General features: G+C 39.5%; 1 protein-coding gene across 1 annotated transcript in view; it reads left to right on the top strand.

Moving 5' to 3' along the window:
- WDR1 (WD repeat domain 1) overlaps window positions 1–13721 on the top strand; it is a 23573-nt gene extending 9852 nt beyond the window's left edge. The window contains exons 3-12 of the mRNA XM_019553143.1: window positions 1890–1967; window positions 2735–2815; window positions 2931–3164; window positions 4060–4147; window positions 4900–5056; window positions 6958–7045; window positions 8682–8792; window positions 9218–9391; window positions 10824–10968; window positions 11967–13721. Coding sequence (XP_019408688.1) covers window positions 1890–1967; window positions 2735–2815; window positions 2931–3164; window positions 4060–4147; window positions 4900–5056; window positions 6958–7045; window positions 8682–8792; window positions 9218–9391; window positions 10824–10968; window positions 11967–12076 — 1266 coding nt within the window. The 3' untranslated portion in view covers window positions 12077–13721. The remainder of the gene's footprint in view (window positions 1–1889; window positions 1968–2734; window positions 2816–2930; window positions 3165–4059; window positions 4148–4899; window positions 5057–6957; window positions 7046–8681; window positions 8793–9217; window positions 9392–10823; window positions 10969–11966) is intronic.
- Window positions 13722–14691: the final 970 nt, after the last annotated feature.

Below are 14691 nucleotides of genomic sequence, written 5' to 3'. Positions count from 1 at the left end.
TAACTGAAAAAAGGCGTTTTTAATGTAAATTTTTGGGGAGTCTTCCATTTAAAGAAATTGCAGAATGGTTCAACAGTTTCTTAACAGAACATTTCAGGGGAGATCCAACTTAAAAGATGGTGCTGGATTCCCCTACCCCTCTAAATCTTATCAGAAGTTTTACAGATTTAACCTTTTAAGCAGCAATTGGATGAACGTGTATATTTGAGTATATCACAGTGTTTTCTAAAACTGAACTTAACTACAATGTGCCTCCTTTTATGTCAATTCTGCTTGCATATTGCTCATCTTGGACAATGGAGGTAGCTAGTTAACTTACTTTCTGATCCCTTTCACCAGTGCATTATGAATGCTTTTAAGTAACAAAGTGAAAACTGGAGAGACCAAAAGTAAACCATTCAGAAAATTCCTCAGAAGCCCTGAGCATGTTTTCTTGGCTTTTACTTGCAGCTTATCTGTTTCAGAGTGGGATTTTGTCTCTTAGTGCTTCTGCAGATGGATCAGTCCTTACAGTAAGAGTGAGACCCTAAAAATAGTAATAAAATGGTCAGCTAAGGAAGTAAAATGCCTGTTGTTCCCTGTGTGTTCATTTAAAGAGATCTTATCTTACACAGCAAGCTAAGTAAGTTCTTCCTCCTTTTAAATTTAACAAAACAATTGTTTTACGAGATCTTCAGACTAATTAAATGTCATTCCTGAATATACTTTGGAACTAAAGTAGCTACTTACTTTGCCAATCCACCCTTAAAAGTTTTAAGTGACAGTATATTGCTTTGTCTTGTGTGCAAGCAGCGCGCTGTATTGCTGTCTTTCAAGGCAGCCCTACTTTAAAGATTGACATCTGAGCTCAAGGTAGGAGAAGGGAGATTAAGCTCTGTAACAGCCTATGACAAATTTAAGAGTTTTTGAAAGATCATAAGGAATAATTTTTTATTTAATCAAAGTAAGTCAGCCACAGGCTGTCCTTAGTTTAAAAAAAATAATCTCCCAAATCTTTCACTAATGAACAAAATGCATTTGCTTTCTTTCTGGGTGGAGGAGGCACATCTTAGTCTGGGTTCTGCCATTTTTAAATTGGTCCAGGTGCACCAAATTTCTGTTCTGTTATGGATATAGACTGGTTTTGTGTGCTGAACTTCTGTTTTGTTACAGGCATAGACCAGTTTCTGATCACTTATACTGGTAGAACTGTAATGTCTGTACCTAGCCTAAGTTTTTTGGCCTGATTTGCTTCTCTATTTAATGTTTATTTTGGCTAGCACCAGTTTGAATGGTCTCTCCTATTCCTAAATAGTTTATTTAGGGACCACACCTCATTCTTGCCAGCTCATTTTTGGAAAACGTGCTAGGGTAACAGCATCCTTAGCAGAATGGAAAAAATGTGTAAAGCTCTTTAAACACTGGTTACACTTTCTACTAACTAGATATGAAATCCATGTCCCCTACCTGTAACCTGAGTCTTTGGACTTCTTTCAGGTGAAGTAATAGAATATTTTGGGTGGGGAGGCAGAGTTTGGAGGCCAAATCCTAATCCTGTTATAAGGGCTGCGGTTCAGCCCAGTTCATCCTGACCCAAAGCACTGACTGCTACTTCTCAGTTTGTCTCATATTTGCTTTACTTGGAGTTCTGTAAACATTGATTCCATGGCTCCTCCTTGGAACTTGGCCTCATCTATAGTTCCCTGCATCTTCCAAGGTTACCTATGCTGAGTTGATTCGGATGACTCCACTGGACATGGCTTACCCTAGGGTTTAGTTTCTGACTTGAGTGGCAAGGAGCTTTTTATGGAAGCATTTCAGTCTTAATGGATGATGTATCAAGCAAGCAAGTAATGCATATGCTGTGTCTAAAGCTTCTAAAAAAACTTTTTTCCTGCTGTCTCCTACAGGACCACACCCGGTTTGTGAACTGTGTGAGGTTCTCTCCTGATGGGAACAGGTTTGCTACAGCTAGTGCAGATGGCCAGGTAAAAAGGAGCTGTTACCTTGATGTTGTTCCCTGTATCCCCACCAGTGTGTGGGTTACTCCTTGTGTGTGATGTTGAGGAGGATCACAGAATACAGGCAGATTCTCTTTTTCTTTTGAGAAAAGATGGCCTAAAACTGTTCAGTATTGTACTATAACATTACTCGGACCCAACCAAAACATAGGGTTGTTCCGAGCAGTCTGTATTTGTTCAACTTCTTTTTCTAGTCTCCCTCCCAGTGACAGGTAATCAATCAGAAGACCTAGGGGAAACATTCAAGTATTTTCAATGGGGCTTTGTCCTATACCATTATAATGTCACATCCACTGCTAGAGGAAGCTGCATGTAATACAAATGTTTAGATAGGATCCAAGCCTTCTTTATGCAGGTCTTCTACCTGGGAGGGCAAGAAGTGCAGCAGTGCTGTTGCCATAGCTAGCTGCTTGCATGTAGGCAGATTTTCATGACTAACTGAGAGCAGCTGCTTTCACAGTAGGAGCCATAATTACAATACCTCCACTGTTTCAAATGTCAGGAACCAGTGCTCGGTATGGGTCAGGGTGATTTTTATTTATCATGTCACATCATCTGATAGCTAAAAAATGTTTGTATTTGTTTTGGAGACCTAACTTAAAATGGACAAACTTCCATTTGTGCTATGCAGCAAAAAGTGTTAGATGTACAATGCATTTATATCATTTCCCAAACACTTTGTGTGTCCCTTTTGGTTGTCACTTCAAGTTTCATTCACGCTTTTCTTTTTCAAGATTTTTATTTACGATGGAAAGACTGGAGAGAAAATTTGTTCTCTGGGTGGAAATAAAGCACATGATGGAGGAATTTATGCTGTAAGTAAATTTTTGCACTAGTCAAAATAAAAAAAATCTAGCATTCCATTATGAATTGCATCGAAACCTAAAAGCTTGCAATAGTACATACTCTTAAGTGGTGTTTGTTTTACAGATTAGCTGGAGTCCTGACAGCAGCCAGTTACTTTCGGCTTCTGGAGATAAAACTTCTAAAATTTGGGATGTTGGTGCTAACTCTGTAGTCAACACATTTAACATGGGATCAAATGTTCTGGATCAGCAGTTGGGTTGCTTGTGGCAAAAGGACCATTTGCTGAGCGTCTCCCTCTCTGGCTACATCAATTATTTGGATAAGAACAATCCAAGTAAGCCTTTACGTGTCATAAAGGTATGTTGTCTCTTTGTATTCTCTGTAGCAAACTGCATTACTTCTACCGCACCATTTAGTATTAGTACTATTCTTGTCTGGAATAGCACCTGTTAAAAGGGTGACTATATAAAGAATGCTTTTAAAATAGCTTGTAACTGTCAAACTCTAATATTGTTGACTATAACAGTGACTAACAAGTCACAGAAATGAAAACAATTTCTGATGCATTGTCTATGCTTAATAGTCTTAATTAAGCGAACAAAATAGCCTTCCCAGGCTTGAAACATCCTTAAGACATCAAAGGAATCATCATAGAGTTGAAAAAAGACACCTATGAGTATCTTATTTCATCCTTTTTAAGTGCTACATGATGTGAACAAGGTGAGCAGGATCACTGTATAGTCGAGCTCTAATTTTGGGAATTATAGAACTAGCTGACAAAGCAATCTCATGGGACCTTACACTTTTATGTGAACTAGAAACAAATGTCCCAGATATTTGCTATTTCTGCTATGTTTCTGGTAACTGGTATAAAGTATGTGATTGTATTCAGCTGTCTCCTAAGTGCTGTTTGCTTACTCATGAGTTATAATTTAAAGTTCGTGCCTGAAAAAGGCTATAACTGTATCCCACTCCAATAAAGTTAAGTAATAGACCTATTCATAGTGGGTAATTCATTCCTCTTAAGAATGCAGAGTATAGAAATAGCATTGCTGTTAACACCAAAATGGAACTAACTGTAAACAATTAGGCATTTGAACCCTAGATGGGATTGTATAGTAATCAAAAGTAAAATGGGATGGTACTTTTCTCAACTGTTAGTAACTCTTCTTGAATTGATTTAGTTTTTTGTGTATTTTTGATTAAGTGAAAAATGTAACCGCTTATCAGACATGTTCCTGTTCTTCCACAGGGTCACAGTAAATCAATTCAGTGTCTCACGGTGCATAAAAATGGTGGAAAATCCTATATTTACTCTGGAAGTCATGATGGACATATTAATATCCTTCTGGGAATCAAATTCATCTTTGTTTTAGTACTGTCTCCTTCAGATAGCTATTTAAATCCTAGAGTTTTAGGTTTTACTGCTGAACTAATTGTTTTGGTATACCTTTGTCCATAATCTATATCATTCACTATAGTAACACCCTTTCTTGATGCAGGGTGTTCTTGAACCTAATTCCTGTTCCTAGACTGACAGTATGTCTCAAAGGTGTAATTAGCATACACTAATCTAATCTAGCTAGCACAGGCAGCAACAGTGAAGACAGCTCCTTGGAGGCTGTGTACTCTGGCCACTAGTGTGTGCTAACACATGTTCTGCTGTATCTACATTGTTTAAGTTGGCACAGATCTTTTGGCATGTACTACAGTTCTACCCTTATTTCCCTGTGGAGACACTTTTGAGAGGGTTATAGCATCCTGTTAGCTCCTTTCTGCATTACTTAGAATTGCATATTTCTCCCTGTCTTTTTTTGAGGCGTGTCTTGTACTATTATCTTTCTGTTGAGTCTGTTCAGTGCTCTGAATCTATAATGCTTTTGGAAAGTGCAATTATTTTGGTTCAGAGATCTGAAGTTTAATGTTTCAGTATTTGCAAATACCTTGCTACTGTGATAAATTGATTATCCAAGCAAAATCTTGTTTAGTTCATTTCAGAGTAAGTGAGACAATGCTTAGTTTTGGATAGAATATGGGTGCTCTAGTTCTGTCTATACAAGATCTCTGTTATTTCCTTAATTCTACTTTGCACATTATTGGGATTCTGAAACTGGAGAGAATGATGGCTTTTCTGGGAAAGGCCATACAAACCAGGTTTCTAGGATGGCTGTAGATGAGATGGATCAGCTGGTCAGTTGCAGTATGGATGACACTGTGCGTTACACCAGCCTCAGCAAGAAAGACTACAGGTCAGTCAAACTCTTGTTTGGCTCTCTGGTTTGGACCAAGAGGATTTAAGCAATTTATACTATGTGATGCTTGGTACCCTTGCTATATACAGTTTGTGTGGCTTTTTCAAGTTACCATGGAAACAGTAGAAATGCTTCCTGCATTTTATTTGAAACTAGTAGACATTGTTCTTTGGTATACTTGAGTAAAAACATTTTTTTGCTCAGGGCAGTTTAAAGTTCTGATTTTTTCTTGTACAGCCAGATTTCTCTGCGCCCGCAATGCTTGAATAAGTTCTTGCATTCCAATTTTATACTGGGGAGAACAAATAAGTTCTAAGATTTTTGGAAACCATTGCCTCTGCTGATTTATCCTTGTAAAGGAAGGTTATTTCATACTGGATAATCTTAGGTGATGTATAGACTAGACATTCAATTTGTACTGGGAGAATTGTTGTTTTTCTAGCAGAAAAAACTGCAGATGTTCAAGTTTTCTTTGGTTTGTTTTTTGGTTTGTTTGTTCGTTTATTTCCCCTGGAGCAAAAATGGCTGCTCTTGGAGAAAGTAACTGTGGAACAATCCAGGTTAAATCAAGATTTCTCCCAGGAAACTGAATGTCTGCATGCGTTTCCCTGGGCTTAACTCCTTCTGGGGACCAGGAGTGGAACTGGGGAAAAGGCTCCTGTGTCTAGCCTGGTCTGGAGAAGGTACAAGGAAGCAGTTGCTCCCCCCTTCCCTCATCTTATTCCTGGTACCTGCTGGTGTATGGAAAAGCCCCAGTTGCTCCCTGTGAGCTGCTTGCAACTGAATTCCTAATGTAAGAAGCAGGCATTTGCTGTGCTTGACTGCTGGGCACTGAGAGCTAAGCTCAGGGAGAACTGCCTGCCTACTCAGCTGGGTGGCAGAGGCAGGGACTTTTAAGGAGGGGAAGGGGGAAAAAAAAAAAAAAAAAGCCAGAAGGTGCAGGAGCTGGGCTTGGGGAAAGGCTCTATGCTCATGGCTTGTCTGGCTTGTAGCCTGTACCAACCAGCTGATCCAGATCAGAGCAGGGTGGCGCAATGCAGGCTTGGGAGCTTTTGCTGCTTTGGTGAAATTTGCCCCGATTCTCCTTGTACTACTGTCAGCCCTGAAAGCAGGCAGACATGTCCCTGCAGCAAGGCTTCTGGAGCCTTGCCATGGCAGCTGAGTGCTTTGCCCCTGACCCCCCTCTCTCCCCCACCAACACTCCTCTTGCATCCTCCTGGAGGAGTGCAAGGAGCAGGGCTATTTTCCTGCACGGAAGAAAAAGGGTACATGGGAGGATGTGCCCTTACCCTACTATCTCGCTTGCTAGCTAGCTGATTGGCAGGTTGGGGAGAGGCATTTGCCAGGGGCAGGAGCCACCCTGCCTCCCTGGGGGCACTGTTGCTGGGTGCTGTTGGGAAGGGGTTGGGGGCTGTCTAGCAGTTTTGTTTTGTTTTTTCAGCAGCCAAAATAACTAATTAATCTGCCCCCTTCCCAACAGCCATCTAGTACCACTGGCTGGAGAGCTCACTGTGAAGTAGTCTAGCTCCTAGGCTGTTCCTTCTGCCAGAAAAACTTCTTTTGGCACAAATGAATATCTGTACACATACTTAATAGGTCCTGGGCATCTCTGACTTCTAACAATAATCTAGCTGTAGGTGGCAACGTGCCTGCTCAGGACTTTTAATCTATAATGGTATGTTCCACGATGAAGATAATGATTAAATAAGTTGTTTTAAGGGAAACATAACTAAGTACACGTAAGAGATGAAGGGTGAATTTTTTTCGTTTGTAGCTTTGCAGGAAGTATTTAGTAGACGGTTTTTATGTTGGGCCTCTAAGTTTGTTTGGTGGCTTGTTTGTTTTTTTTATTGAACAAATGTATCAACCAGGGGAAAACAACCTATTCTTCCTTTCAGTGGTCTGGATGCTGTAAAAATGGATGTTCAACCAAAATGTTTAGCTGTTGGTCCTGGTGGATATACAGTAGTTGTATGCATTGGACAAGTGAGTATCAGAATAACTGATCTGTTTTAACCTGTACAATATTTAGTGAATTGTGAGACTTGTACAGCATATGGTAAATGTAATTGAAGCAGCTGTTGTGAATCAGTTTGCTGTCTTGAACCACTTCACACAGCGTAGACTAGAATCTGATCAAAGATATTTTTGGTTGAGGTTTTATCTCATCTACTCCTTGCAGTTTATATAACTTTTTCCTATAAGTTTTGAAATTGGTGCACTCCTTCAGTAAGCCATACAGTTGTTCCAGAATAAAACATCAATGCTGTATCCTGCCTTAGACTGGTACCAATTTTTAAATCTGTAGAGGAAACAAATTTGCTTAGTTAAACCATGGTGAGGAGAAAGGAATGGGATGGTTGAAGGGTTAGCGGTTCATTGAAATATGAAGGAACATAACTGCCACTTCTTTATATAACCAGATGGAATAAATTAATATCAAACTTTCTAGATCGTACCCTTATGTGCAGACATTATGTGCATTCCCATATCTTAAATAGGTATCTACAGTCACTTAGGAGCATTTGGATTTGTTTATATCCTTTTTGTGGGATGGGTGGAGGGAAGTATTCATAACCAGTATACTAAATGCTGTTAAAATGATGTTATCGGGTCACTAGCATTGTATAATGATGGATGTGATCAGTATTCTTGATCTTAATAGATACAGAAACAGGTATTCTTTTCTTCTGTTTTTTAATTTTAACCACTATATTACCTCCTCTGGCTAGCTCACTAAGCTGCAGAACTCCAAAGATGGGTCCAGCTTGTTTACTCTGTGTTGACAGCATAAGATGGATTGCTTGACTGTTGTTGGAATGCTACCTTGAAAAAAACACCGAGAGAATAAATGTGGCTTTAAAACCCACAAGATCTTCGCATCTGCAGAGAGATCTTTTGTTGAGTTTCATCTGAATTGTGTTTATTCACTGAATAACTCAGCTATTTTAAATCTAATATGGACATATTTTGCTTTTTTTGCGGGGGCGGGGAAGAATCTCTTTAGCATCATCAAGAAGTTAAGTTTTGGCTCCGATTTTACAGTTTCCCATTAGATGGAGCTAGGCAGGGAAATTGCTGTTGGTCCATCTGGGTACACAGTAATGCATGGGTGCCACAAGTGTCATGGGCAGCCTCTGTGTGGCATATAGCAGATGGGAGGGGACAGGAAACATGGAGAACAGGAAGCAGGAAACGAAGCGGGGGATTAGAGTGGCACTCGGGGCTGGGTATATTGCTTATTTGTGGTATGTCTGCCAAAAAAGTGGAACATGAAACTCTACATTTTCATGTTGCTCTGTTTTGTTTTGCTTAACAAAAGTGAACTAAGGTGCAAAAACATGTCAATCACTTACAGCTGCTAAAATAGACTCCGTGTTCCAACACAGTCACAGTCCTGTGAGTCACTTAAGTGCTCACAAGAAAAAACTTAGTCACCAAGCGTGCGTCCCATTCTGCTCTGTGGATTACCCTTCCATCTGGAGAATGAATCAGTATTCCCTTTGGACCTGTAAATGCCCACTGCGGCAACTCACAATATGAATTCATATTCATGATTAGATAATGTGGCCTATTGGATATTTGAAGCAACAGTCTATAGCAAACCAGTTTGTATTTACAGATCATCTTGATGAAGGATAAGAAGAAATGTTTTGTAATCGATGATCCTGGTTATGAGCCAGAAGCTGTAGCAGTTCAGCCAGGAGGCAATACTGTAGCCGTGGGAGGATTGGTAAGGTTGCTCTCTCTCAAACTCTTGGATTATGAGCACAAAATAAAGGCAGCATTTTAATATTATTTAAACTAGCTATAGCCAAGATCTAATAGTTGTTGCACTGTTACCATTTTCCAACTTTTTCAACAGCACATCACCATGACTTTTGTATACAGGTCACCTACTTCATTTTCGTTCATATATTTCTTATAAAGGATCAAATTTGTATCTATCTGCATTCAAAATTAATTTCAAGGAAGCCTTAAACCCATACTTGTGTTCTAGAGAGCACTTGCCTATTTCAGACTTGATAGACTTCAGCCATGGCTTCTCCTTTAGTGCGTAAAGTAAGAAATCCTTGATGTAATTGACTTGAGGTTCTCTAGCTTTGTAATCCTTCCTGTTTGTTTGTATAGCTTTGATATTTTATTATTAACTTTCAGGATGGAAATGTCCATTTATATTCAATCCAAGGAACGACCTTGAAAAATGCCGAGAGGACTGTGGAAGCTAAAGGTGCTGTGACTGACCTGGCATATTCTCACGATGGTGCCTTTCTTGCAGTTTGTGATGCAAACAAGGTTGTTACTGTCTTCAGTGTTGCTGATGGCTATGCGGTAAGAACTGCTGTACTAGACTCTTGTAATCGCGTAATTGGTAACATTGGTTTCAACTTCATAAGACATGGGTAGAGGTGAACGAAGCTGTATTGCAGCGAGATTCCATTAAGCTCACTTGATAACTTACAGCTGTCATCTGTCAAGCTTTTACTTTCACAGTAGCTAGTTTTGCAGTATCAAGGTTATTATGTAGGACAGTGGTGACCAAACTTTTAAGCTCACAGACCAGATCCTCAGTGGACCCAATGCAGTTGCCACCACTCCCCTTCCACCAAATTTCTGGATGTATAGAGTGCTGTGTGGACTTGATTACATGGCTCTTTGGGCTGGGAATTCCCTGACCTAGGGTGAAGTGGGGAAAGAGTAGTATAGGTTGACAACTAGAAAAGCTAGGCACTTAACATCATGTAAACCAAAAACAAGAAGAAATGAATGATGAGGTGTAAAGCTATGAACTAGCAAAACATCTGTTTTTTTGTTTTTGGTTTTTTTTTACTTTTTTTGACTGCCATTGAACAAGGATTTGGGTTTTCATATTTTTTTGTCTCCTGCTCTGTAGGGTATATAATGGAAACATCAGTTGAATTTAGTTTCCTGTGGATCTTTGCTAGCCTTTCCCTGTGCATCACTTTGTCCACAGACATATATTTTTTGTGCATTCTGCTAAATGGACAGCAATGAGGCATCATCTTGATCAGTTGACTAGTGACTGATCCATGCAGCCACAATGTATGGTCTGTTCGGAAGGCTGTCCAGCTAAGTGGACAGATGTAGACTTAAATTCCTAATTTTTCTATTCATTTTTCATCAGATTTTATAGCAAGGATCAAGGCAAGTAGCAACCACAGCTTCAGCTAACATGAAAAAAGTCTTGTCAAGTAACCATGACTTTGACTAAAGCTGCTTTGAAAAGCCCTGGATGATGTTCCAAAAACTTTCTTTTCTTTTGTCACTTGCTACTTACACTCTTATCTAGAAGAAAAAATTAAGATTTCATTCTTGAAATATTCTACAGAGCTTCTATAGGGGTTTCATAGAGTAATGTTTTTTGCTGCAGTCTCTGCTGGCATGGGACACTGGTTCTGGCATCTTCACTGTGTGTGGTTACTTGAACGTTTCAGTCCTGCCATTTTATAATGATTTGTGTTAGAATTCTTGTCTCTGTCTCTGTCTGTCTGAATGATTTGTATAATATGAAATAGTACAAAATGAGGACTTAAGCAACTCCCACATGTTAAAATAATAGCTGTGCTTCATAGATGTCCTTCTGTTTCTTCACCTGAGATGCACAGTTATTGAACCGGAGCAACATGTTTAAAACTGTTGCCTTTTAACAGTTAACATAATAGATCGCAGAATTGTAGGTGGTTTCCTCCCCAAAAAACTTAGCTTGCACAATAACACCTTTTTTTCTGAAACTACCAAACAGGAACACAATGTATTTTATGGACACCATGCAAAAATTGTTTGCATTGCCTGGTCACCAGACAATGAGCATTTTGCTTCTGGAGGTATGGATATGATGGTGTATGTTTGGACCTTAAGTGACCCAGAGACTAGCATCAAGATACCAGGTAGGTTTTGCATTCATATGCTAGAAAGATTTGAGCTGCAGGACTAATCCTCTACTTTTGTAGCAAGTAGGTCACTAACAAACATACACTTGCAGTGGTGTCCAAAGAGGAGAGAGCTGCTGCTGCCTTGAACTGGGCAGCAGCTGTTAGGTAGTACTGGTTACACTGGCCTGAGCCTGTGAAAATGCAGGTTTACCAAAGGTTTCCTTGGAATCTCAGACCAGCAGAGACTCCCTATGCCTGAAGAAGGGTGACTGTGCCTGAAAGCTTACCTAGAACTTTTTCCTCCTCAGTTGGTCTAATAAAAGATATTGCATCTCCTCAAAGAACCTTGCCTACAGGTTTAGCAGAGTCACTCCAGCTTTAACCTTGTTTCATGCAGGCTCAAAGTTGGGGCAGTTTAGTTCACTTGTGTTTCTACGTGCATACTATAATGGCTGATGCCCACTGCCAAGCATTGGCTTCTCTTCCTCCTTTGGAGCTGCTCAAAGTGTTTTTTCTATGCCAGTGGTTCTCAACCTTATTTGGTCTCAAGGCACCCCTCACTGGGCTAGAAGCACCCCTCCATGACTCTTTTTTTTTTTTAATTGAGGCACCCAGTTTCAAAAACTAATTTATATATTATAGTGCTTACTACTTTATGTAGGGCTGGGGTGTCATGCAGGCAGGGACAAGCCTGACACAGGCCTGTCTGCTTAGCTTCTCTGCTTATCTCCATTTGCTTACCTCCTTACACCTCACTACACCCTTCAAGGGATCTAATGGCACCTTGATTGAGAATCACTGGTCTCTGCCCTTCTATATGTTTCAATTGTTTAGCCTACTCTTCTATCCAACTCAAATAATGGTTGTCTTGGCAAACTGTGTAGTTGCTTGCAACAAGAAGCTGTTCACTGCTATAGAATGCACTACATTACAGAGCACGCCTAGAATGACTTAATTCATTGTCATTTTTTCATTTAACCCCCTCCCCCCCCAAAAATTGTTTCTTCCTACAGATGCTCATAGATTACATCATGTAAGCAGCGTGGCATGGCTGGATGAACATACCCTGGTAACAACATCCCACGATGCTTCTGTCAAAGAGTGGTCTATCTCCTACAAATGAACATAAACTCTATCTTTTGGAAGGACCTAATCAGGGACTAGAACTACTGCAGTGGAACATAGCATTTCTCTTAACGAATCTGTAATGGCCTCTGGGTCTTCTATCATATCCTCATATCTTTACAGGGTGTTCATATCTGTAATTAAATGTACTTTGAAAGCTTTAGCCAGTAACAGTTTGCACATGAAAAGCACTTAACTTATGTCTGGAGCTTATCCTTTGTGCTGAACATTCCAGAGGCAACAGCCTAGCAAGTTGGCGTGAACGATTCAAACCTGACCAGTTCTTTTCTAACAAAGAATACGTGAAATTGTACAGCATGAGAGAGAGACTTCTCATTTTTCTAATTGCAGAACATTTCTGTACTAACAGTCATAGTAAGAATATTTAGTTGTGATCCAAAAGAAATCAATCTGTGTGCAGCTACTGTATATTGCTTTGCTTGTCTGTACTGCACCAAACTGTTGCCTCAGATTTCCTCCTCCAGATAATGAAGTGGGGTACATGCATAATAAATTTTTATGTATTTCATGTCAACTTCTGTGATTTATTTTAGGATGATAATGTGGGATTTTGATGTACTTACTGTTGTGGGTTTAATGTTTACAAACAACGATCATGGTGTTTTCTTCAGAAACATCTGTTACCTTATGAACAACTGAGAGTGGTCATTTCAGTGTTGGGAGAAAATTAAATTTCTGCTTTTAAAGATATGTTTTGTTTCATAAGGAGAAGAATCAAGTTATTGTAAACACATTCACAGTAATTATAACACTTTTAAAGGTACAGGAATTAAATTAAGTGAAGCATTGTTATGACTTGTGATTTTTGCAAAGAAAGCAATTTAAGTAGTGCTGAATATTACTTATACAATAGCAGAACCCAATTACAGTGAAGCTGTTTAACAAGCCATTCAGATTAACTACTCCTTACTTTTTTTTCCCCCTTCCTCACAATCAGTGTCAAGTTTTTTAATGTCAATGACTTGAAGTTTTAGGGTATGGAAGAGCAGAGGAAAAAGACAGTTGCTATGAAAAGGTAGGTAGATAGATGACTAGATCTTGTGACCAAAGAAGAAGCTGCCACTGCCCAAAGGTTTCAAGTATTAAAAGGAAACTTTTTTTCCTCAGTCTTGTTTTGTATTTTAATGGGGATATTTTTGTTTCTGTTTTAATATTTTCTCCTATCTCATGATTTCAGCCTGTTCATGTTTCCCTTTTTATCTGAATGGGAATATTTTTTTTTTTTGTTTGTTTTTACTTTAGCCAATCAGTGTCCTTAATGATTCCTGATAGACATCAGATTAAAAATTTCTGTTCCTGCTTGCATACTGGCCTCTGTCCAGTACTTACCTTTATACTTTTGGATTTTAAAGGGCTTGATGTGGCATCTTTTAAAATTTATACTTTCAATTTCCATACAAGTTTAACTTTTGAAACCTACCAGAATTCCTACCCAACTCGCTCATTGTTAACTTGAGGTAAACTTTCACCAAAGTGAAGTTTTCTTTTGTGTAATTCTTTATTGGACCCTCTGCACTGCTCCTTATTTTTCGTAATATTCATGTATGTAAAATTTAAAGGGCAAAAGGGTGGAGTATTTGAGGATATGTATATCTGAAATAAAGAATGTTGAACAAGTGTCATACTCTTCTATTTGTAGTCTGTTAGCCACAGTAAGCTTGCACTGCTGTTGCTTGCACTAGCCTACCACGTGACATGCACACAGTGCTTGAAGCTAACCTAGCGCTACTGGCAATTCCTCTGAAACTGCCTTCTGTTTTTTTTTTTTTTTTTAGAGGGCTTGCCAGAAAAAATTCAGGATGGTCTTGAATGTAGTTTTCTAAAGCACCAGAAAGCAATTATCTGCCATACCTCACTTTTTAAAAAAGTAAGTAGCCATTGTGCAAAGCAATGCATCGTTTCCCTGGAAAAAACAACTGAGTTCTTCTGGCATACAGCAAATACAGAGCTGTTTCTTGCCTACTTCTCATAGCTTGTTTCCTCAACCTCCAGATGCTCAGGTTAGGGGGTGAAATGAGCACATGGGAGCACTTGTTCCAGGCATCGGTTTTGGAAACTAAATGTACTTCGCCCAAGAAGGCAAGGACTGGGTGACATCTTAGGGTGTTTATATACACACAGTACAGGGAGGGGTGCTTTAATTACAGTGGCTCTTAAAGCATCTAGTGTATCAGCATCCTAGTGCTTAATGGTGCTGGGGTGCTAAAAGCTTGTTCAATGAGCTTTAACTAAATTGCTCCTGCTGCCATTTTTAAACACCAGGGTGCCAATCAGTGAGATTCTAGTCCAGTACTTGCCATGCTCCAACAGACTCAATTTAGTGAGCCTGCTGTGATATGCTGCAATTACAGTGCATTGGAGCAGCCTCACTACGTGTGTATAGGTGCTCTTAAAAACCAATTTATTCAGAAAAGCATCATACTTCAGATGCCATGAAGTAGGCAGTAGCCCAGTTGTGGCACAAGTACCACAAGTGGCATAATCTCTGCTTGCCATGCAGCAGTTGGGGAGGAGACATGGAGTACAGTAGCAGATAGAGCAGGAGATTGGGAAGGGAGCATGGGGTAGTGAGCAGAAAGCTGAGCAGGAGTT

This window comes from Crocodylus porosus, unplaced genomic scaffold (assembly GCF_001723895.1).
Source record: "Crocodylus porosus isolate Cpor-Errol unplaced genomic scaffold, CroPor_comp1, whole genome shotgun sequence".
Classification (NCBI taxonomy): domain Eukaryota; kingdom Metazoa; phylum Chordata; order Crocodylia; family Crocodylidae; genus Crocodylus; species Crocodylus porosus.
Note: the sequence above shows the minus strand (reverse complement) of the source record. Positions and strands in the feature narration are given on the sequence as shown.